The 25767-nt window shown below is 43.0% G+C and overlaps 1 protein-coding gene across 1 annotated transcript in view; it reads left to right on the forward strand.

Moving 5' to 3' along the window:
• Positions 1-1400: 1400 nt before the first annotated feature.
• PLA2G4A (phospholipase A2 group IVA) overlaps positions 1401-25767 on the forward strand; it is a gene marked incomplete in the record, with an annotated part of 115264 nt that continues 90897 nt past the window's right edge. Inside the window, 2 exon segments of the mRNA NM_001082072.1 lie at positions 1401-1439; positions 17705-17786. Coding sequence (NP_001075541.1) covers positions 1407-1439; positions 17705-17786 — 115 coding nt within the window.

Here is a 25767-nt window from a genome sequence, read left to right on the forward strand (position 1 = left end):
AGTCATTAGCCCCACGCCTGAGGGTGGAGCTCTCCTGGCCTTCTCCCTCTCTGAAAGGCCGCAGCTCCTAGCACTGTGACACTGACGGTTGAACTCCAGCATGGGTTTTGGAGGAGCAGATAATCGACTTGTAGGACTGAGGCAGTTGCTGATTGGCTGATGTTACTATTAAATTTTCTATGAGTTTTAAAATGGACAAATTCAAAACAGAGATTATAGTAATTTATCCTGATAAAATCAGAATGATGGTTTGACCTCATCTTGATAAAAAATTATTTAAAATGCTGTACACAGTGTTAGCTTGATGAAAATGATAAAGATAAAAATAAGAAGTAATTGATTAACATAAACAATTTTTTAACATGAAAAGCAAGGTCCCTCTTCCACCCTGGTGATATTTTGATTGGATGGGCTAGAATGAAGACAAGACAAATTCTCATTTTCTATAAATTTTAAATAGGGGATGGTGGGTGATTTTTTACTTTTATAATATTGCTTCACATTTTTCACATTAATAAATGATAAAGGAAATGAGTTTTGGTGATGTTTAAAAAATTATCTAAAAATGAAAACAAATTTGATTTATTTTGGACTAAAAACATTTTTAAAATTTACAACTAAACAAATAATAATGATATTTGAAAAGATGTTCCAAATTAGTTACGAGTACAGGATGCTGAGATATGTGTGTGATTTTATAAAATTTAAAAAGGGTCTGTGATGGAATAATACAAATGTTCATTGACTAGTTTTAATTTGAATAATGTAACATAATTGTGAGGCTAAAAAGCTATACAGAATATTTTTTATTAAAATATTTTAACTGCTTCCAGACTAAACTGACACCTTAGAATGAACAAATATTTCTTTAAAATGGCAGTACTAAAGTTTCAATTTAACATGAATACATTTTTAAAATTCCTAACAAACAGTCCAGGTGAAAAAAGTCATCCTTTCTTATTGTGAATTTGTGTAATGCTGACCAACTGAAGAAACAAGCAAAGACATGTGGCTTTTTAATTATAAACAATGAAAAAAATTCTTTTGACTTTCTGTAACTTCAATGAGTTTTTCATAAAATACTTGGCATATGAAAAAGCAAACCCTGGTTTCCTAATAATTACTCACAGAATAAATATAGAAATTAAACAGTGCTGTCAAAATGAGTTTCTCTTTCCCCGTTTATGTGCACATTCATTCATATACACAATTAGGGAACGCAATCCATCTGGTCCCTTGGGTGTTCTTTTGCTTCCCAAGGTACCTACTTGTCATCACTTAAGTGTTGGAACTGCATCCAAGAGGAAACTTAACAATATGACTGTTTATTTTGTAGGTTTTAAAGAAGCTCGAGTGCCAGAGAAGAACTTTGAAGTGTGGAAAGATTTCCTGTAATTGAAACCAAAATGTCATTTATAGATCCTTATCAGCACATTATAGTAAGTCATTTACTGTTTATATGTTCTCTCTGGGAGGGGACAGACATATTTTTGTGACCGGTATTGTTGGTTTTGCTGGTAAAGCTCTGTGACAACCCCTGGATTTGTTCATAAACTCATATGACCTTAATGTGGTCTAGATAGGTTACAATAAATAAAACTGGCTCATCTCTTCTTTTTATTACTGTAAGTTTCCAGAAAAGAGCAACTTGAAAAGGAAAAAAAATAGCAGAACAACTGTAGCAATACTGAACTTTTATGGGACAATAAAATATGTAGTTATCACTTAGCAGTTTTCAGCCTGCATAGTTAGACCCTTCACATGACTTGGAGAAGAAGAGATAAAAGAATTTCTGAATTCAGAGTTACATTTTGGCATTTATTTCAAAGGTAATTAATTCTGTAAATTTTTCCTTTTCAGTTTTTAAACAGATTTTTCTACAGGTGGTTTGTTTTTGGTAAAGAGTTGAGTAATTCAGATGTTACTATGTCATTTTCCAAACTTCATTGGAAGTACACATTTCTCTTCTAATAAAAAACAGAAGGGGGTGGGTATTTAGCATAGCAGCTAAGATGCTGAGGTAAGACACCACATTGGAGTACTGGGATTAAATGCCCGGCTCTGGCTTCTGAGTCAAACTTCTTGCTAACACAGACTCTGGGAGGCAGGTGATGCCTCAAGTAGTTGGGTTTCTGCCACTGATGTGGGAGACCTGGATTGAGATCCCAGGTTGTAGCAGGCATGTAGGGAGTTACCCAGGAGATGGGAGTGCTCTCTCTGTGACTTTCTGTCTCTCTGCTCCTTAAAAATAAGTGAGTAACAGAGGAGAGATTTCCTTGCTCAGTTCAACGCTTGAGACTCAATTAGGTTTATATGGATTGGAAGTTGCTTAAATAGATATTAAGAAATAACCCACAGTACCATTTAACTTAAAGTAAAATCCCGTTTTGTTCAACCTCATTTGATTTGCCCTGCTAAGATGGCAGGTTTAATATACTTCAGTTCTTTTTTGTGCTTTTTTTTTTCATTCACAACTTGAATCATTGAAAAGTGGACCCAGTCCTTCCAAAGATGTATCTGTGTCTTCCTGGCTGCTAAATCCAGCTGGTTGTCTTGTTTCCTCTTTCTGCTTTGCTGATTATTCCCCTCTCTCTAAAACACTTCTCATGTTTCTCTGGTTCTTCTTCTTCTGTTTGGGGGGGGGAGGGGGAGAGGAAGGGGAAGGGGGAGAAAGAAAAAGAAAGAAAGAAAAGAAAGAAATAAAAGAAAAGAAAAGAAAAGAAAGAAAGAGAAGAGAAAAGAAAGAAAGAATGAGCACTAGCTCCTATCCTCTGGTTCACTTTCCAACAGCCTGTAACAGCTGAGGCTGGGCCAAGCCAAGGTCAGGAACCAGGAACTCAGTCTGGGTCTTCCATCTTTGTGGGAGGGTCCTGACCACCTAAGCCATCACCCGCTACTTCTCATGGTGCATGTTAGTAAGGAGCTAGAATCAGAAGTGAAGCCAGGAATCACTAGGCACCTCAGACTGGGACGTGGGCATCTCAAGTGGAATCTTAATCACCATAGCCCATCTCTCTTTTGAACTGAGGGGTGACCTATGTGAAATGCAGAAATCTTCATTGTTAAGTTTGGGTTTTTACACAGGTGTTCCACTCATGAGACCATCATCCAGATGGAAATACAGTAATTCCTGTCTTTCTCAGTCAGTAACCTCCCTCTCCCCACAAAGGTCACCACTACTTGACCTCTGTTGTAGGTTAATTTTTGCTTGATTTTGACCAGATAAACACCTGCCTTCAGCCTTGTGTCTGTGAGGTTCACTCGGTTGATGTGAGTAGCAGAAGTCCACACTTCAACGTTGTCGTGCAGGATTTCATTACCCTACCACACCACAAGTTATTTATCTGGTCTACGGTGACATCGTCTCCCTGCCGAGTGGCAGTGCTCATTTATGTAAATCAGGCAACTGTATACGTGCGACTTGATTTCTGTCTGTCCTAATTGTTCTGTTAGTCTCTGTTTACCCCATTTTGATCTCTTCTGCAGCTTTAAACTGTTTATGTGGTAGTGTAAATCCTTCACATTTTTCTTCAAGATGATCTCAATTATTTTTACTCCTTTGCCTTTCTACTTGAATTTTGTAATCAGTTTGTCAGTTTACATGTACATCTACATGACCAATGTCACTGGGACTGTAGTGATTTTATAGGTGGGTTAGGGGAGAGATGACATGATAACAATATTGGTTTTTCCAACTTATTAACAATCCATGAATTGAATCCAAAACTCCATGTTGTTTAATTAATATTTAATTCTCTCAGTAGTGTGTGGTAGTTGTTAGTAAGAAATCTTTAGATGGATTTCTTGACATTTAGTGTCTTAACGTAACTATAAAGGTATTTATCAATTTCATTTTTCTGCTTTGTTGTTGCATTTATGTGGAAATTCTATTGATTTTTGTTAAGTCTAGTGTCCCAACTGGATATTAATTCTAAAAGTTTCTCTGTAGATTCTTTTGGATTTTCAGCGTAGATATTTCTGCCAGTTTTGTTTTTTTTTTTTAAAGAAATTTAATGAATACAGATTTCATATGTACAGCTTTAGGAATATAGTGGTGATAATGCCAGTTTTATTTCTTCCTTTTTAGTATTTAAATATTTTTCTTTCTGGCTTTACTGATTGTAGACCATCTACTTAAAGTATATCCCCTAAGTTTGGAAATGTCACTTTTTTCATAGTTACTGAATTAAAATATTTTCTAACTTTCATTGTAATTTATTCTGTGACACACTGATTACCAAGTCATGTGTTTCTTAATATTCAAGCACTTGACAGATTTTTAATTTGTCTTTGATATTGATATCGATATCTAATTCTACTGTGTTCAGAACATACAATTTTTTTGTTGTTTGTGTTACGTTCATACGTGGTTATAACCTAGAATTTTGTCTATTTTGTTAAATGCTTAAAATGTAAAAATATATTCTATATCCAATTTTAGTTTTATGAATTTTGAGGATATGTTACTAGGTGTATACAACTTCTGAATTGTAAAATGTCCGTTGAACTGCTATTTTATCATTTGAATAGGTCCATAGGTATCTCTAATAATGATTTTATTTTAAATTTTACTTGGTTCTTTATTAATGTAACCCTTCCAGTTTCTTTAGTTAGTGTATACATCCATTTAGTTTCAATTTATATTTTCTTTATGTAAAAGAATGAGTTTTTTCAAAAGCATATAATCAAACCTTTATTTTTATTGTTTATTTGAAAGAGAGACGGAGAGGGAGAGAGACAGAGACAGAGATAGATAGAGATCTGCCACTCACTGGTTCACTTTCCAGATGCCCAAAAGGCTGATGTGGGCCAGCACAAAGCCTGGTGCTAGGAACTCAGGGTTTTCCATCTAGGTGGCAGGTATCCAACTATTTGAGCCATTATTTGCTCTCTCTCAGATGATTATTAGCAGGAACTAGGATCAGGAATGGAATCGGGATTCAGATCTGGGCTGTAATAAGGAATGTGGGCATCCCGAGAGTTGCCCTAACCACTGTGCCCAACACCTACTCCACGCTTTCTGTCCATGAATGCTGGAAATAGCGTATTTCAGAAATAGCCTCCTACTCTCCTCTCACAATCATTAATTTCTGTGGATGAATTAAATGAAGTTAGATTCTTTTAAATTACTTCTTCATTAGTGAAGAGTTTCTGTATCTCATGTACAGATTAAAGTTTTATTTCTTACTTTATTCCCTCCAGCGAGATAAGCAGCTTTTCTAACTCAGAGAATTTAATCAGCATGTTTGTTCTCACACTGTATTAGGGAACTTGCATTTGAAACTGGGAAGGAAGGAGGAAGATAAGCTAAGGTCTGTAAGCCTGAACTAGAGACAAAAACCACCAGCAATTAATTCTATCTGTAAATCTAACTCTACTTTTTATTGAGTTCTTTTTTAAAAAATATTTATTTGAAAGGCAGAGTTAGAGAGAGAGAGAGAGAAGAAGAAGAAGAAGGAGGAGGGGGAGGGGGAGGGGGAGGAGGGGGAGGAGGGGGAGGGAGGGAGGGAGGGAGAGAGAGAGAGAGAGAGAAGAAGAAGGAGGAGGAGGGAGGGAGGGAGAGAGGGAGGGACAGAGGGAGGGAGGGAGAGGGAGGTCTTCTATTTGCTGGTTCACTCCCCAAGTGGCTGCAATGGCTATATCTGGGCCAGTCCCAAACCAGGAGCCAGGAGCCTCGTCCTGGTCTCCCATGTGGGTGTGGAGCCCAAGCACTTGAGCCAGCCTCCACTGCTTTCCCAGGTGCAGTAACAGTAAGCTGAGTGGGAACTGGAGCAGCTGGGACTTGAATTGTTCCCATATGGGATGCTGGCGTTGCAGGCTGCGGCTTTACTCATGATGGCACAACACCAGCCCTTTTAATTGAGTTTTTATCTGCCGGCGCTGCGGCTTACTAGGCTAATCCTCCGCCTGCGGCGCTGGCACCCCAGGTTCTAGTCCTGGTTGGGGCACCAGTTCTGTCCCGGTTGCTCCTCTTCCAGGCCAGCTCTCTGCTGTGGCCCAGGAGTGCAGTGGAGGATGGCCCAAGTGCTTGGGCCCTGTACCTGCATGGGAGACCAGGAGGAAGCACCTGGCTCCTGGCTTTGGATCAGCGCTGGCCATAGCAGCCATTTGGGGGGTGAACCAACGGAAAAGGAAGACTTTTTTCTCTGTCTCTCTTTCTCGCTGTCTAACTCTGCCTGTCAAAAAAAAAAAAAAAATTGAGTTTTTATCACCATTGATCTGATGCCTGCTGTGGGCCACTTCCTGTTGCTCGGCCCTGGAGATGCGGTTGGGAATCCAATACGGCCCTTCAGGTGGCTAAGCCTACCTCTAGCAGCAGAGGTGAGCGACTGATTTCTAGTCACCACAGTGTGCACTAGGGGCTCTGGTGAGACAGTGAAGACTACTCTGGGGTATACAACAGGAATAATTAATAACATCTTTCTGGGAAGGTTCCCAGAGGAAGTCACGTATAAACATAGATCTAGAGGTTGGGTAAGGGTCAATCAGGAAAAAAGGAAGAAAAATACCTTTTCTGGTTGGAAAGAAGGCCTACTTGAAGTAGTCTGGGGAGAGAGTTGATTTAGGAAACTGAAGAAGTTCAGCACGGCTAGGGTATAGCACATTCCCAGGAACGCTGAACTCTTGGCGGCTGCCTCTCTTCTAACCTGACCAGGCCTCACTGCTGATCGCTGTGGGAGCCCCACACCTCTCTTGACCTTGGGAACTGGCCACTCAGTTTCTTCTTTTAACAAGAATTTTATATTGAAAATAATATTTAGGAATCAGAATCTATTTTAGAATCCAACTACATGTGACTGTTTCAAAGCTGTATCCTTGCACCTTTGCTTACAAATTTTGTTAACTACAGCAAGATATTTGGACTATAGTAATTACCTGTGTGACATCTTCCTATGATGAAACATGCAAAAAATCCCACGCATCTGTATCACACTTTACTTTCTCCAACATCAGAGCTAGACAATAATTAGTCTTTCGACTCATAGCCCTTTAAAATGATGAGGATCCCAAGAGCAGTTTTGTCCGTTCTTCTTTGTTTCCGTTGTCTGTGTGTATATATATATAAATATATATATATTTATATAAACAGTATAAAACTGTGTGCATGCTTAGATGTCTGTTAATGTGAGACAAGACTCCGGCTCTGGTTTTCATAGAAATATACTTTTCAAAATTCATGAGTGAGCACAGTCCACGCAGAGCGTCGGCGCAAAGGAGAGATGAAGGGAATCGCACCAGCTAACCAGCGAGGAGCAGTTGGTGCCCGACGGGCCAGTCTGGTTTTGGCTTTCTCCAGGCACAGAGAACTCCACTCCTTTTCGGCACAGCTGTGATGCACGGACGAGTTGGAGAGTCCTGTGGGCCGGTGCAGCAGTTTGTAGCCGGCCAGCTCTCCTGTTCCCACCAGTGCTGGCTCCTAAAAAGGTGGTGGGAAGAGGACTGATCTGTGTATGATGGCATTTGAGTTTCCTGTGTCAGGAGTTGTGCTTTGCAACCTTAAGGATATCTGCACCTTTGGAATTGAGTTTTTTTTTTTTTTTTTTTTAAAGATCAAAGAGGCATCAGCTTACAAGGATACAAGGAGAGGTCAGGTATAAAACATTTATAGAAATTTCCTCTTTTTACTCTGAAAATATCCCTGGAACAAAAAAACTCACCTCTCTTTTTAGCACCTGTGAGCCATAGATGCCATCCCCACTAAACACACACACACACACCCCAGAGACAGAGACAGTCAACCACACAGGTGTCCTAGCCTGACTGCCTGCCAAAGTCCAGATGATATTTAGAAAATGTCATTTTAGGATGGCAGGAAATTTTACCAAAAATTGTAGAAAGGTTTCATTCTAGATTATTACAGTAACATAAGGGGGGAAAAAAACCCACCGGGTAAGCAGTCAAAGAGCTAGTGTTCCAGCGGAGATTCTCATCTTACCAGTTACGTGCTCATGAGCACTCGGACGCGGCCCCTTCTGGAAAAATGTATGAATAGTTCCTGGTGTGTCTGCTTCCTATAAATAGTAAATTATTATGTGCACAAAGGATTCTTTTGAAACTTAACCAGCTAACAAATTTCCAGGGAAGCTGGAAGGTGAGATGCTGCCACTGGGAAGTCAGAAGAATGAAACTACTCCAGAAGCACAGCGCTGCACACAAGCGTGCGAGTGCTGAGGCACGTAGTTCATTTTGTCTTGGTGAACACTACCAGATCTAGCGTAGGTGAGGAGGAGGAAGTGACTGGGTCCTCTAGCGAAACAGAAGCAATAGGAGGTATTAACTAGGTAATTATCAGGATTAGCCCCCATGATTATGGAGACAGAAGTCCTAGGAAGTGGCTTCTCAACCCAGAGACCCAGGAGAGCAATCAGGTGTTGTAATTTACTCCTAATCTGATGGCCTCGGAACCAGGGGAGCCCGTGGCATTAGTGTAAGGCCGAGTGGTGAGGTGGGAGGAAGAGGATGAGCTCCTTCCTCCACCAGCCTTTTGCTCTGCTCGGATTAGAGGTGCCCAAGCACGCTGGGTGGTCTCCCTCAGTGAGGCCGCTGGCTCACAGGCCGATCTCATGCTCACTGGCACACCTAGAAACAGCGCTTCACCTGGGCGCCACGCAGCCCGTTCAATGCCAGGGAAGATCAGCACTGACTTCTCCCTCATAGCGGCCATGCCCCGCCACAGCCCCTTTCTGGAGGCTGAAGCCCACGGATTCAAGGCAGTGTGTTTGTTTCTGCTTCGCGACCACAGAACACTGATCAGAAGTCTAGAAGATCATCAAATTTTTATCTTTCTGTTCACAAGTTTCTGTTTGGCTCCTTACAAGAAAAAACTCTCTCATCCAATTTTTACGGTTTTCGGTTCTGTGTATGTTTCAGTTTGACTTTTACATCCTTGAGCATAGGACACGTGGCATAGCTGTTTTATGGTCTGGCCGGATTTTGTGCCTGTTAATGGATCATGCAGGTTTGTAATCTTGGTCTCCTGCCTCCTCACTTTCCCAGCAGCTTTTGATTGTGCATTGAACGATAAAATGGCAAATTCTCCACTGACTCAGTCCTTGAAGGGAGCTTCACCTGCTTCTGGCGGGGTCCGAGGCGTACATGTAAGCCTGGCTTCAGGTTGGTGGTTTTCTGGGCAGCCTGGACTCTGGAGCCAGGAAGGACCGCTCTTCCTTTGGTCTTGGTGCAGCCTGGGAAGCTTCCCACTGGCGCCAGCAGTGCCGGTCAATGGAGTCTTTATCCTAAAACTCTCAGAATCCCTCCTGAGCCCCAATCCTTCAGTCTTCCTACTTCCAGGTCAGCAGGTACCCCCAGGGCAAAGCCAAGCCCACCACCTTGGGTTGCTGTGTGCACCTTGAGCTTTGCCTCTGTCCTGGTAGTTCAAGCTTTCCTGTCTTGTTATGTCTTTGCTATTTTCAGGAATGTTTTTCTTCATTTTTTTAAAACCGTTATCAGTTTTTTTAAAAACTATTTTCAGTGGGAGGTGGTCATTCAGATTTTTTATCTGCTATTACCACATTGTGAAATTTCTGACTACTTCTACATTCAGTCAAGTGTATCCCCAGATAATCTCAACAAGATAGATAGTTGTCCCATTTTATAAGATTTTCACTTAGGGGAAAATTGTCCCCCAAACTTGGCAGTCAAGATTTCCCTATGTGAAATTCTAATGTTTGGAATCGTGATTTATACTGAGGGTCCTCGTGATCCTCTGTGCAGGGCTGCAGTGTTGGTTCTTAAGACAGTTTCAATGCCAAGTTCTTTCCCCGTGTGGATTGTGAGTCTGTGCTGCTCACTAATTAGTGAAAGAAGGCCTCCTCCCATCAAATGCTGAGTGATGAGGGTAAGAAAGTCTCATTTCACTTCACATTACCATAATAATAGAAACAATTACGATCGTGAAATACTAAAAACTTCATAGTTTGCTTTTAAGATTTATTTTATTTATTTGAAAGAGTACAGAGAGAGAGCGAGAGGGAGGGAGGCAGGGAGGGGGAGAGAGAGGTATCTTCCAAATGGCTGCAATTGGCTGTAGTGGGCAGGTCCGAAGCCAGGATCCAGGAGCTTCTTCCAGGGGCCCAAGCACTTGGGCCATGCTCCTCTGCTTTCCCAGGTGCATTAGCAGGGAGCTGGAACAGAAGTAGAACAGGCGGGACTCACAGCAGCACCCACCTGTCTGCGTTGCAGGAGGCAGCTTTACCCTCTACACCACAGTGCTGGCTCCATCTTAGTACTTTATAGATAGTAATTTAATTGTAGAAAAATCCTGTGACATTGGTAATACTATGATTACCATCTTACAGATGAGAACACCAAGGCAGAAAACTGGGAAACTAGGACTTAAGGCTTAGAGTAGACATGGTTTAGAATGTGTTGGTGAGGCCGGCGCCGCGGCTCACTAGGCTAATCCTCCGCCTAGCGGCGCCGGCACACCGGGTTCTAGTCCCGGTCGGGGCGCCGGATTCTGTCCCGGTTGCCCCTCTTCCAGGCCAGCCCTCTGCTGTGGCCAGGGAGTGCAGTGGAGGATGGCCCAGGTGCTTGGGCCCTGCACCCCATGGGAGACCAGGAAAAGCACCTGGATCCTGGCTCCTGCCATCGGATCAGTGCGCTGCGCCGGCCGCAGCGCGCCGGCCGCGGCGGCCATTGGAGGGTGAACCAACGGCAAAGGAAGACCTTTCTCTCTGTCTCTCTCTCTCACTGTCCACTCTGCCTGTCAAAATAAAAAAAAAAAAAAAAAAAAAAAAAGAATGTGTTGGTGAAAGGCCACCACAAAACACATCAAACACCAGAGTAAGGTCGCAGGTTTATTGCCAGGGGAGGGAGGGGTGCGCAGAACCCAACAGGCTGCCTCCCTGTGCTGAGAGAACAGGTCTTCTATAGCCTCGCAGAGGCAAGGAGGTGGGAGCAGTGAATCCTGTTAGGGTAGGGGTGGAGCTAACGCTTACGGCTGGGCTGGGCCATTTGGTCACCTGACTTCTAGTAAGCCAGGCTGGGCTTAGGTTCGAAGCTTATTGTACAAAATGGCAACAGGCCCAGAGCCGAAGATGCCATCTGGGGCTTGAGATGTCACCGTTTTACTAACAGTTGGCTCTGCTAGTGTTAGGGTTTACCTCTGAGAATCATCAGTGTGCAGTCATATCTCTGAAGGGACGTGGCATGTCACTTGGGCCAGGAATTCTAAGCCAAACAAATATGACTGCCTGCAAAGTGTCTTGGAGACTGTGTGGGATGAGTTTTCCTGATGTGTCTGGTGGGCTCCCCCAGGAATGTGAGGGTGTGCCTGTCCTCCCCAGCCCTCCCCTCACCCATCGCTGCCCCCGGGAGAGTGAAGATGTCTTCAGGAGTATTCAGCTTAGAAAGGCTGGGCTTGAGATGTCTTTCTGTGAAGTTGCAGCTGTTTAATTCCCACAGGGTTGGAATCTCTGTTGCATTTCCATTTTAAGTGCACCAAGTTTGGGTGACAGTTTCATTTTAAGTACCTTGGAGATACAATAGTCACTGTAAACTCAAGCTGTCTTAGATAAGTAAAGGAAGATTTTAGACCCAAGCTGTCTACATCAAATATTTTCTTGTACTAGTTTTCCCTACAAGAGCAGTCTCTGTAATCTTCATCAAAATAGGACTTAAAAATCTTGCTGCAATGAGAATATATTCTGTGTTTACTTTCATTTTTACAGATACATTACCAAATTTAATCTCATATACCTCTAAGTGGCAACATCATTGCTCAGAGAGGAGAAGAATCTCACGTCCTATTTCTGATTATAGTGAGGTCTGCTAGAGCCAACAAACTGTTGCCAAATTAGGTGTTTCCAGCATTCATTTGTGTACATAGCCAACCCATGACTGAGAATTCTTAATGCAAGTGAGACAGCGTTGTAGACTCTAACTAAATACTAGTAAGACTAGATACTGTTGATTATTCTTTGAAAAATGTGGGTGACTCTTAGCGCAGCGTCTGTGCTCTGAATTGTATTAGAATGGAATTCCACACTAGGAAATGAAGCTGAAAATAAGTACCTAATCACAAAAGGCATCACTGTTTATATTTGACATCAATGGAACTATAGTTTTAAAACATTTCTGAGATTGTTTGAAGTTGCCTCTTGTTGATTTTGATGATCGTAATCTCTGGGTTCGGTAATAGGATTTTGTAATCTTTATTATACTGATAGTCTTTAGTTTTAGTTTGGGTTAAAATTAGGCAATGGTAGTTAAGCAGATGAAAAAAATAGCATTTTCAGGTAGACTCTACCTTCTCTTCCATAAGATTTATCTTATAATTCTTTATTGGTTCTTGTAACAATAGACTTTTAGGCAAATTGATAAAATCATCCAATTGGCTTGGTACAAATGGACTGGTGCTTTTTTACGGTACCCAATCATCTTAGTTACAGATATAAATATAACTCTCCAGGATGAATTTTATACAGTAGCTGTTTCCTTGTGATGGAGAAATTATAAATGTGAAAAGAAATGAGGGTCTTAATTTTCACCATGGAGAAGATGATGGGTGAAGAATGACATTCAAAGTAAGATAATCCAAGACTTGAAGGAAAAATTTACTCTCGGTGACTAAGTCGGTGGATTGAGCTTAGAATTGACATCTCAATTGAAATACGGCATCGCTCTCTGCCAACCACTGACTGTCATCGTCCTGAGTCATTATTTGCCCCTGGGGAACACTGGCTGTGGATTCACACATACTATTTCTCTGGCACCATCCCTGAACTGTAGCCAAAAGCTCTCTATCCAAGTCAGAACCTAGCCCTGTCTGGACAAGTTTGAAATTCTATGAGCCTTAGGAAACATGGCAAGGGAGTCTCAAAGAGACTATCTGGATAATCATTGGTTGAAACTGAAAACTTTGTCCAGGAAGGCACATTGTACTTTAAAGACAATCCCTTGTTAATCTTTATAGCTCTTAGAAAGAGATAGGTATACATGTTGACACTTGTGTTTTGAAAATAGTTTTTAGGTGATCTGAAACCTCACAGTGTTTCTAAAATCATCTTATAAAAATCAAGAAAGAGATCAGTTTGTCCATATTTTCTGTGAACAGTATGAGTACTTCATTTAATATAGTTAAGAGGGTAGAATTGAGGCTGATGAAAGCAAAAGCTTTATAGGAAATAGATTTATAGGAAATAATTTATTTATATATTAAATATTATATTATATAAATATTTATTTATAGGAAATAATTCAATTACTAGGTCTTTAGATCAATTACAGATATTACAGATAAATTACATTATGACCATTTATATTTAATAAGTGGAAACAAACTTTATTACTATTAAAGTTATTGGTTTTGGTATTATTTATGTAAGTAAAAGAATGTAGAAAGAGTAAAGGCATTGGATTATAATAAAGTTGGCTATTTAAAATCTGTCAGTTATTGGAAATTTAATTTCTCAGATTCTCACTTTAATCATCTATAAATGTAAATAATGATACCAATGTTACAGCACTGTTTAAAAGATTAAATGAAACTTGGTATCTAGTAGTATGTGTAGTGTAGAGTTCATAATTGTTGAGTCCTATTACTGTTTATTATTAATAAACACTTGACATATGAATATATTTGTAGCAATTTCAAAAATCTATTAAATAATCTATTAATAATATTAATAATCTATTAAATAATAGATAAAAGCATGTCTCACAATTTGATGTTACAGGAGAGTTTTTAGGCATTTGTAAATCCATGCAGTTTTAAGTATTCTAGAATATTTGAAAATTCATATACTTTTAGATGTTTTAGGATATAGATCTATATATATTGGGGAGGGAATCATTGTTATATATAATAATTACTACTTAGCAAGTCTCTTCAGTGGAAGAAATTAAACCTAAAATTGGGTTTTCAAGGATATTTTCTCATTGTATTTCAAGCATCCTTACCATTTCTCTGGATTCATTTTTTTTTAAATGTTCCGTACAACTGCTATAGCATCCCTTTAAAGAAAACGGTTTCTTCCCGTTATAAAACTGTCCTCGTTTCTTTGGCAGAGAGCAGTTAACCATGTATGTCCACTTCTGGACTCTGTCTTCTCTTCCATTAGTCTGTTTGCCTGTTTTTCAGCAATATCACACTGCTTGGTTACTGCAGTTTATATTGTCTTGAATCAGATAGTGTCCGATCTCCAGCTTTGTTACTGTCTCTCAACATTGCACTCACTATTCTTGGCCTCACCCTGTAAGTATTCAAATCAGTTTATCATATTTACAAAATAGGTTACTGTAATTTTGACTGGTACAGTGTTAAATAGATCAAGTCAAGAACAAATGACATGGTGACACAGTGCTGTGGCACAATGGGTTAAAGCCCTGGCATGAAGCGCCAGCATCCCAAATGGATGCCGGTTCTAGTCCTGCCTGCTCCTCTTCTCATCCAGCTCTCTACTATGGCCCAGGAAGGCAGTGGACAATGGCCCAAGTTGTTGGGCCCCTGCACCTGCATGGGAGACCCAGAAGAAGCTCCTTTCTCCTGGCTTCGGATCGGCGCAGCTCTGGCCATTGCAGCCATCTGGGAGTGAACCAACAGATGGAAGGCCTCTCTCTCTGTCTGCCTCTCCTCTCTCTGTGTAACTCTGACTTTCAAATAAATAAATCAATCTTTTTTTTTTTTTTTTTTTTTTGACAGGCAGAGTGGACAGTGAGAGAGAGAGAGAGACAGAGAGGAAGGTCTTCAAAGGATATTCTTGACTGTATTGAATCTTCTTGTCTGTGAATATGGAATATCATTCAATTTATTTAGTTCTTTGAGTTCTTTCCTGAGTTTTGTAGTTTTCCTTATATAGATCTTGTATATACTTCTCTAAATTCAAACTAAGTATTTCATTTCTGGAGATGCTAATGTAAATGATGTTGTGTCCTTAATTTTTTTAAAAAAGATTTTTTAGGCCGGCGCTGCGGCTCACTAGGCTAATCCTCCGCCTGCGGCGCCAGCACACCGGGTTCTAGTCCCCGTTGGGGTGCCGGATTCTGTCCCAGTTGCCCCTCTTCCAGGCCAGCTCTCTGCTATGGCCCGGGAGTGCAGTGGAGAATGGCCCATGGGAGACCAGGAGAAGCACCTGGCTCCTGGCTTCGGATCAGCGCGGTGCGCCGGCTGCAACAGCCATTGGAGGGTGAACCAAAGGCAAAGGAAGACCTTTCTCTCTGCCTCTCTCTCTCTCACTGTCCACTCTGCCTGTCAAAAAGAAAAAAAAAAGATTTAAAAAAAAAAAAATTATTTGAAAGTTAGAGTTAGAGAAGGGGACAGAGATCTTCCATTTGTTGGTTTACTCCCCAAATGGTCGCAACAGCTGGGGTTAGGCCAGGCCAAAGCCAGGAACCCAGAGCTGCTTCCAGGTCTTCCCCATGGGTGCAGGGACCCAAGAAATTGGGCTGTCCTATGCTGCTTTCCCAGGTGCATTAGCAGGGAGCTGTATCAAAAGTGCAGCAGCCAGTTCTCAAATCGGCACCCATATGGAATGCTGGTGTCACAGGCAGAAGCTTAACCCACTATGCCACAACGCTGGCCCTATAATTTCAAACTCCAGTTGTTTATTACTGGTATATGGGAAAACAATTGACTTTTATATGATTTATCTATTAGTTCCAATTTTTAAAAATCAATTTTATTGGTTTTTATACATAGATAATCTTGTCATCTGTAAACAAAGGGTTTTATTTCTTCTTATTATACTTTATTCATTTTTTTTTTTTGTTCTTGCATCAGCTAGGGCTTCTAATTCAATGTTGAAAAGGAATGAGGAGAAAGGGGGTAGCTTTGCTTTGTGATTTTTGTGCCAAGTCTTCTAAGTCTCTCAATTAAGTGTTTTATTGGCTGTTGACTTTGTGGTGATATTTTTCAATTTGAGAACTTTCCTGTATATTCATAGCTTGCTGAAAATTCATTATCAATGTGTATTTAATTTTTCAAATGCTTTTTATGCAACTATGGAGATGGTAATATGCTGTTTTTTTTTTTTTCTTCTTGAGTCTGTAAATATGATGGATTATAGTAACTGATTTTCAAACATAGCTGGAACAAATCCCACTTGGTCATGGTTCATCATTCCCTTTATATACTGTGGGACTCAATTTGTTAGTGTTTATTGAGTAGTAGTAGGTAATGGGCCATTCAGATAGTCCATATCTTCTGGTGAGTTTTGATAAATTGTCTCTTTCAAAGAACTAGGCCATTTCTTCTTGGTAATCAAATTTGTAGGCATAGAGTTGTTCATACATAATATTCCTTTTATTAGCCCTTTAATATCTATGAGGTGTGTAATAAGATCTGTTCTTTCATTTCTAATATTAATTTGTGTCCTCTCTGTATTTTTCTTAGCCTGGGTAGGGTTATCAATTTTGTTGATCTTTCCAAATAAATGTGGTTTCATTAATTTTCTCTATTTTTGGATTTTGTTCAGTTCTTCTCTAGTTTTTACCACTTTTTATTCTGCTTACTTTGAATTCAGTTGGATTTCTGTTTCTAGTTTCCTGGAGTAGAAGCTTAGTTTATTGCTTTTAGATATTTCTTCATTTGTAATAGTGTGTTCAGTGCTATGCATTTCCCACTGAGCGCCTCTTTCACTTCATCCTACACGTTTTCATAAGTTGTATTTTCGTTTTCCTTCCATTCCAGATCTTTCAAATGTCTCTTGATACTTTTTCTTGACTCACATTTTAGAACATTTCTATTTTCTTTATAATTGATATTTCCCTGTATGTAGAGCAATACCTGGGCTAATCAGAACTTTTCGGCGTTGAAGATACTCCTCTTTGAAAATAGAGTTGACTAAGCACCATCTTGAGAGATTGTCAGGCTTCTCTGCCTCTTTGAACAAGGTCACGTCCCTCGTGCGTGGCTTCACCTCCTCATACCTGCGCTGTGCTGTGTGTCTGAACACTGACCGCCCTGTGTGTCGTGAACTCCTCAGAGCTGTGCAGCGTGGCCCTGATGTCCCGCGACCGCTGGTGCTCATGAGTTGGTCTTTGCTTTCTACACTTGCTGAATTTCTTCTCACTGTTGAAAGTATGTTAGTCACTTTTAGAATCAGTTATGAACTTTTTAACCAGTTAAGCAGCCTCTTCAAATTCGGTGAGGCAGGCTTCCCCAAGATTAAGACAGAAAACACTTGCGCCTTCAGGACTTCGCCACCTCTCCAGTTGCTCTGAGAACTGTGAGTTCCGGCTTCCCCTTTCTGTTTCAGTGAGTAAGGTTGTCTGATAACTAATTTCCACTTAGGTGAGGTGTTTAAAAAAGCCTTCTACCTGTTAATATTTATTATGGCATGCACCTATTGGGCCAACAGAGACTTGTAACATCGCTACTCATGGTTTATAATGGATTCCATTCAACAGCAACAACAAAGACAAACAAACCTAAATGAGGCCGTCTTGCCCTGAGCCAGGCACCCCAGCACAAAGCCTGATTGTGCTCCTGGGATGCCTGTGGTGCTCCTTTCCATCTGTTCCCAAGCCCTGGGCAAGCCTGACAGCACAGAAGGGCCAACAGTCGAGCTGTCCTGACAGTTTGAAGTGGGATCCGGACTTCTCCATGACTCCCTGGTGGGAGAGAAGGGAAAGCAAAAGAGGGGCCAGCCATAGGATCAAAGCATGTTTCTGGTCTGTGTGCTGCGGATTTTCAACGACAACTTTTTAAGTTATTCCGAAGGAAGCCAGAGCTTGTTTTAAATCGACTGTCATTTGTTTGCAGGTGGAGCACCAGTATTCCCACAAGTTCACGGTAGTGGTGTTACGTGCCACCAAAGTGACAAAGGGGGCCTTCGGTGACATGCGTAAGTGCCTGCTTGCTTTGCCGTTTGCTTCAGGGGCTTGAGTTCCCGGACAGCAGGAGCTGTGCCCTCCTCAGCTGTGGTTGCCTTTGTGTAGATCTTTGAGTGATGGCTCTCTGCGCAGTGTTCTGATGCAGCTTTCTGTCAGCACGGCGTTTGCCCTGGCCGTACGTGAGCTGCGCACACTTGCAGTCACGTCTTATGACTCTCCTGTGACGTGTAGATCTTTGCAGTTCAAGGAGATTCTGTTTAGTTCTATTTTGGGAAGAGTGCTGAGTCCAGACCTCAGCAAGCTGGAAGCTGTGGTACATACAGGATTAAAAAGCTGCAGTTCCTCTTGTTCTCATGCCTCGGAATGTGTAGATGATGCGGGACACAGCTATAGAAACTTGTCTACGACTGGCAGCCGAGATGCTGTGAACCCCAGCCTGAGAATCCTTTTTTTCTTTTTTGACAGGCAGAGTTAGTGAGAGAGAGACAGAGAAAAAGGTCTTCCTTCCGTTGATTCACCTCACAATGGCCGCTATGGCTGGCGCGCTGCGCCAATCCAAAGCCAGGAGCCAGGTGCTTCCTCCTGGTCTCCCGTGTGGGTGCAGGGCCCAAGCACTTGGGCCATCCTCCACTGCACTCCTGGGCCACAGCAGAGAGCTGGCCTGGAAGAGGGACAACCAGGACAGAATCTGGCGCCCCGACCGGGACTAGAACCCGTGGTGCCGGCACCGTAGGCAGAGGATTAGCCAAGTGAGCCACGGCACCGGCAGAGCATACTGTTGACTTGACTTGTCGACAGTGTTCTTCATGCTTTAAAACAAGTATTCCTTGTTCATCTTATTCAGCTGGCTGGGATTCATGTATGTGGAAGTCCAAAGATTATGGTGATGAATTTGGTGAACCTTTAGACTATGGCCAAAATATGGAAACAGGCAATTCAACTTTCAGAACAAGGTTTGGAGGAAGAACAAGATTGTCATTGATCGGTCAGGGACTCAGGGAGGTTTCCCTGCTGTAATGAGAGCAAGACTTCCCAGGCAGTGGAAAGGGTCCATTCAGAGCTGGAGGAAGGGCAGAGAACTTGTAGGAAGTAACCGGCCCAGTATTGCTGGTGAAGACACAGCCCAGGTGCAGGCTTGGGACATAACAGGGTGACAGGCCCCAGTAGGACAAGGTCTAGCACTGAGACCCGATTGGCAGCATCTAGCCAGCAGGTGGTGTGACTGATTTTTTTAATTTAAAAATATTTTGGCTGTAGTGTGTTTAATATATTTAGGGGGAGGGGTGTACAGAATATTTTTATTTTGTTTCCAGAGAATAGGAGGGACTTGAGCTTGTTGAAATGGCAATGAAAGGCCCACAGACAGGGAGACATTCAAGAGAGAAGGTGAGGTCTGCCCAAGCCATCCAGGACTGCAGTGTCCAGGAAGGTGGGGAATAGCACAGGTGAGGGGAGAAATGAGAGGTGGCATCTAGTGGCATGCGTTTGGATGAACAGTGGCTTTCATGAGAGAGAGAGAAGGGTGCACTGGCAGTTGCCTTGGGGGCGTCCGGATCAAAGCTTTGTATTCTGAGCTTTGTCTCGGATCTGACCCCTCCTTTGCCGATCCTTTTCCTAGGTTACTCTCATTTTCGGTTTTAGGATTCCTTGCATTGTCTTCATTGTACATACGAGCTGACTGGATGAAGGCCCCTTTGAAAGAGCGGCACATCTGAAATCCTGTATTAGGAGTAGTGTCCCCTTGAACTTACAGAAAAGACACAGACCCTACTGCTGAAAAGTGGCATGTTAGAAGCGCCCTTGTTCATTCTGCTACCACCGTGCCAGCAGCTCATCAGGCTTGCAAAAGACAGGCCTAATTTGCCTTTGCCAGGGTGGTTGTTATCTCTTAGACAAAGCAGCGGCGGCTCTTTTCTGTCCCAGAGACCAGGGGTGTGACGCTGGAGATGAGCCTCAGAGCAGGTGCAAGGTGCTCCGAGGGTCTCTTTCCATGGGGGTGAATCAGATTCTCTAGCAGCTTTCGCTGGGGGCTTCAGGTGATGTATCACATGTAGCGCAGGGCAGAGCACGAGCTGCAAGGACCATCTCCAACCTGAGTCAACACTGGCAGGATGCTGGAAAACCGAGCCCGAGAGAGCCATTCGTCACGCAGAACAGGGCACAACACCGGCGTGTTAGACCTCTGAGCTCTCTTTCTAACGAAGCATCCGTAGAACCAAGAGCCGCTGCGGGCTGGCTGCTGACCGCTGCAGGGGAACGGGCCTGTAACGCCGCTCCTGCTAAAGTAGTTTGTGCAGAATTTGTGATTTACTCTTGTTTAATTGGGTCGTTGCATGCCATTCTGGAGTGAAGGAAGCTGTTGCCAGTCTGTTACATCAGCTGTGTGAGTTCTTGCAGGCAGCCAGCAAGAAGCGAAGGGGAGTTTTGGAGAAGAGATTAGTGGCAAGGCTCGTCTAACTGGGTGAGGACTTGCCGGTGACAGCCACGTTGCTTCTGAGAAGTTACAGGGAGCTCTAACGAGGAAGGACCGAGGCTTTGGCCGTCAGTGTCCTGAGAGGAGATTTGATGCTATTGCTTGGTGAATTTGAGCTGCGCAGTTTAGTGTTAGTAACAGTCAGTGGTTACCCAGTAAGCCCAGTTTGGGACATTTGTCTATAACCGTTCTTTAAAGAGCTACTAAGCCTATAGAAAGTGTTGCAGGATCTGTGAAGAGCAGGCTAGTATGTGCATTTATTTACAAATGTCTGTAACGGTAAACAAGAGCACAGTGGGGACTTTCCCAAGGAGCCACACAAGTCAAGCAGCTAATTCCTGGGAAAGGATAGGGTCAGGTTTTTTTTTTTTTTTTTTTTTTAAGATAGTGCTAGGGTTAAACTTGCTTTTAATGTTTACCCTTGATAAATCCTCCTATCCTGGCCAGTAACATTTAGAAATGGCCTTCCGTGTTGTTGAAATCAGTGGGACCCCGTGGATGTCTTTCGAGGTTAGAGCTGACGTTTTATTCACCAAGTCTCACCAGGTGTTCGCCGAGGGCTGTGGCCCAGTAAGACGAGGTGGCTGCCAGTCTTTCCTAGGTGTGCAGCTGAGCTCGGTGCCACTCAGTGTGTCGTCTGTACTCGGGGCCCCAGGCCGACCTTGCTGCACTTTCTTATGCTGGTGGTTCACATGAGGAGAGTCAGGGTCAGTGCTGCACTCTTTAGCTGCTTGCATTAATTTGATGATATTCATAGAATGCCCACTTGTAAAGTTACAGGAAGTCCTCATAGATGTGACATATAACAGGTGGCGTGGCAACTTCTCTCTCTCTCTCTCTCTCTCCTTTAAAGATTTGTTTATTTGAAAGATAGAGTTACAGAGAGAGAGAGAGAGGGAGAAAGGGATTTTTCATCCCCTGGCTCAATCTCCAAACGGCTGCAACAGTCAGGGCTGGGTCCGGTAGAAGCCAGGAGCCAGGAGCTTCATCTGGGTCTCCTGTGTGAATGGCAGGAGCCTGAGCACTTGGGCCATCTGCTGCTGCTTTCCCAGGTGCATTAGCGGGAGATGAATTGGAAGTGGAGCAACCAGGACTCAAACCAGTGCCCATATGGGATCTGGCACTGCAGACAGCGGCTTAACCTGCTACACCCCAGTGCCAGCCCCTTTAGTTGCTTCTTTTAAAAAATATTTATTTGGAAAGCAGAATGACAGAGAGAGGGGGAGACAGAGAGACTTCCATCTGCTTTATTACCTCCCAATGGCTAGGGGTTGGTCAGGGTGAAACCTGGAGCTCAGAACTCCATCTGGGTCTTCCACTTGGGTGGCAGGGACCCAAGTACTTGGGCCGTCTTCTGCTGCTTTCCCAGGCATGTTAGCAGGGAGCTGGGTTGGAAGCAAAGCAGTGGGACTCAAACTGGCACTCTGATGGGGATGCTGGCATCGCACGTGGCAGTTTGATTGGCTGCATCACAACACTGTCCCCATTTTACTTTATTGACTTGAAAGGCAGAGTGAGTGGAGAGAGAGAGAGAGAGACAGAGAGAGAGAGAGACAGAGAGAGAGAGAGAGAGACAGAGAGAGAGAGAGAGACAGAGAGAGAGAGAGAGACAGAGAGAGAGAGAGAGAGCGAGCGAGGGAGGGAGGGAGGGAGAATGGATCCACTTTATGTCTGGTGCTAAGCATTGGAAGCATGGATGTTGAACTGTGTGTCCTCCGTTGTCCCTTTCCACTTCTAACACAAGAACCGTGTTTGAGGATGGCCTCCATGACACTGACTTGTCAGGGTGGAGTGTTCCTTATGCCTCGGTGTCAGGAGTCCCACAACTATGGCCACAAATCTCACTTTATAACCAAAGGAAGCAACTCACACGCCGCCATGGCGGCCTCACTGGATTTCTGCTCCTTTGATAGAGTGTCAGTAAAACACCCATCGTGTGTGATGATGGCAGCTGGTATCATAATTCAGAACTGACAGAGCCATGCTTCATTTTATTTTTTATAATGATTTATTTTATTTATTTGAAAGAGAGTTACAGAGAGAGGTAGAGACAGAGAGGTCTTCCATCCGCTGGTTCACTCCCCAGATGGCCACAACGGCCAGAGTTGCGCTGATCCGGAGCCAGGAGCCAGGAGCCAGGAGCCTCCTCCAGGTCTCCCACGTGGGTGCAGGGGCCCAAAGACTTGGACCATCCTCTACCGCCTTCCCAGGCCACAGCAGAGAGCTGTATCGGAAGAGGAGCAGCCAGGACTCGAACCGGCACCCATATGGGATACCGGCGCAGCAAGCCAGGGCATGCTTCATTTTCAAAGATGAAATCTGGTAAAGAATGTTGGTAAAGAGATCTTTAAATGATAAAATGTATACAAATGTTGGGGCTGGCACTGTGGTGCAGTAGGTTAATCCTCCGCCTGTAGTGCCAGCATCCCATATGGCCACTGGTTCCAGTCCTGGCTGCTCCTCTTCCAATCCAGCTCTCTGCTATGGCCTGGGAAAGCAGTAGAGGATGACCCAAGTCCCAAGGGCCCTGCACCTACATGGGAGACCAGGAAGAAGCACCTGGCTCCTGGCTTCGGATTGGCGCAGCTCCAGCCCTTGTGGCCATTTGGGGAGTGAACCAACAGAAGGAAGACCTTATTCTCTGTCTCTCTCTCTCTCACTATCTAAAACTCTACCTGTCAAATAAATAAATAAATCTTTTTAAAAAATGTATACAGGCATTGGAGATCTTTCATACCTAACTGTGGCTATGTACTGAGGTTTCTTTTTTGGTGCCTTCATAGGACACTGGACTCTTCATCCTTGTAGAATTATCATGGTGCATGTTAGTGCTTCTGAGGGTAGTTGTAGGATTGTGGGTGGATCTGGTTTTTCTTTTTTTTTTTTTTTTTTTGACAGGCAGAGTGGATAGTGTGAGGGAGAGAGAGAGAGAGAAAGGTCTTCCTTTTGCCGTTGGTTCACCCTCCAATGGCTGCTGCGGCTGGCGCATCGCACTGATCCAAAGCCGGGAGCCAGCTGCTTCTCCTGGTCTCCCATGGGGTGCAGGGCCCAAGCACCTGGGCCATCCTCCACTGCACTCCCTGGCCACAGCAGAGAGCTGGCCTGGAAGAGGGGCAACCAGGACAGAATCTGGCTCCCCGACCAGGACTAGAACCCGGTGTGCCAGCGCCGCAAGGCAGAGGATTAGCCTATTGAGCCATGGCGCCGGCCCGGATCTGGCTTTTTTTAAATATTCAAATGCAGATTCGGCTCAGTAGGTGTAGGGGAGCACTCTGCATCTGTAACCTATAAGCCTTGCAGGCCTCGCTCATCTGTGGACCGCTGCTGGGTTCAGGCACATGTGGGTCCAGGCAATGTCTGGGTTTCTGTTTGCTTCCCTGAGGTCCACAGGGCTTGTGAGCAGAGCAGATACTTTAAATGTTTCAAAATACAATACCTGTCTTCAGGTTTTTAATGTTTTTCTGATTTTACTTTTTAAAATGAGATCACTGTAAAATCCTTAACACTTACTATTTTTAAAATTCTAATAAATATATGTGATTAATGACTCACCCCATGATCATTAGGTGTGTGATAGAAATAAAACATTTCAGATCTGAACTACAATTACATTTTATAATTCTGAAATTCTTTTTTTAAAAAAGGATTTATTTTCTGTTTTGAAAGGCAGAGTGATAGAGAGATACAGAAATGGAGAGATCTTCTTCCAGCTACTGGTTCACTCCTCGGATGTCTCCAGTGGCTGGAGCTGGTTCGGGCTGAAGTCAGGAGCCTGGAACTCCATCTGCGTCTGTCATGTGGGTGGCAGGGGCCCAAAGAGCCATCATCCAGTGCTTTCCTAGGCACGTTAGCAGAGAGCTGGAACAGAGTGCTCTGATATGGGGTGCTGGTTTTGCAAACGGCAGCTGTTAACTAGCTTAACTATGCTGGTCCCTGAAATTCTTTTATACTAGAACCATGATCATACTAGACTTCCAGCAATGGAAAAAGAACATGTATGTTTTATTGTTCAAAGACCACAGTGCTTAGGTAAAGTCAAATGCTCAAGTGTATGGACTGATCCATATACACACATGTTCCACAGATAGCTGTTTTCCTCATGTACATGAAGATATCTTCTGTAAGTATTTTAATATGGCTTAATGCTCCCCTCAGCTTAACTTGTGATTAGATGATATTTGGTACATGGAGTGTGTGACTCCATGTAACTCTTAACTTTGCTTTTAATCACTGCAACTTGTGGCATACTATTTCATTCTTCACTGCAAGAAGTGACGGGCCTGTGAGGTAACAGAGGCACGTGGCCGGCAGGAAGTTCAGGTTACTCTGTATTGCTGTTAAAAACATCCCCTTTCACATGTTGGCAGAGAATGTAAGTACAAAACCAGGGTGATTCAAACGGAGTGAAACACTTTTTATTTTTATTTTTTATTTTTAGTATATTTATTTGAAAGGCAGAGAGGGAAAAAGAGAGAGACAGAGATCTTCCATCTGCTGGCTCACTTCACTTCCAAATGCTTGCAACAGCTGGAGCTAGACCTGGCCAAAGCCAGGAACCCAGAACTCAGTCTGAGTTGCCTGAGTAGGTGGCAGGGACCCAAGTACTTGAGCCATCACCTGTTGCCTCCCGGTGTGCCCTAGCAGGAAGCTGGAAGCAGAAGCGGAGCCAGGACTTGAATCCAAGTGGTCTGTTGACTGCTGTGACACAGCCCCTCCCCGGACACTTTTACAGCATTTTAGGCCATGTGCCTTCTTGTGGGAGTTCCTGAAGAAATGGGGTTTTACCACCTCAGAGCCTTGTGGAGAGAAGGAACACATGTAGCTTCAGTTTCAGGGAGCTGTGCACTCTGATGTGGGCTTTGGGACATGAGGGGTGTGTGTTGAACGTAAGATGACTACAGGTTCCATTACAAGTCGGCTTTGGCTGCATGTCCATATTTAAAATAGTAACTGAATACTTTTCAGTTAAAATTTGAACACCTAAGAATAATTGTGTGTTAATCACAGAGTTCAACCAATAGTACTAGAACAAAGCAAAGAGAAAATACTAAAATGGATAAAGTATTACATTGTACATCAACAGTCAGGACAAGAGCTGATCAAGTCACTGTTTCTCATAGTGTCCATTTCACTTCAACAGGTATCCCCTTTGGTGCTCAGTTAGTTGTCGCCGATCAGGGAGAACATATGGTATTTGTCCCTTTGGGACTGGCTTAATTCACTCAGCATGATGTTTTCCAGATTCCTCCATCTTGTTGCAAATGACTGGATTTCATTGTTTTTGACTGCTGTATAATATTCTATAGAGTACATGTCCCATAATTTCTTTATGTAGTCTACTGTTGATGGGCATTTAGGTTGGTTCCAGGTCTTAGCTATTGTGAATTGAGCTGCAATAAACATTAATGTGCAAATAGCTTTTTTGTTTCCCAATTTAATTTCCTTTGGGTAAATTCCAAGGAGTGGGATGGCTGGGTTGAACGGTAGGGTTATAATCAGGTTTCTGAGGAATCTCCAGA

Source organism: Oryctolagus cuniculus, chromosome 13 (assembly GCF_964237555.1).
Source record: "Oryctolagus cuniculus chromosome 13, mOryCun1.1, whole genome shotgun sequence".
NCBI lineage: Eukaryota > Metazoa > Chordata > Mammalia > Lagomorpha > Leporidae > Oryctolagus > Oryctolagus cuniculus.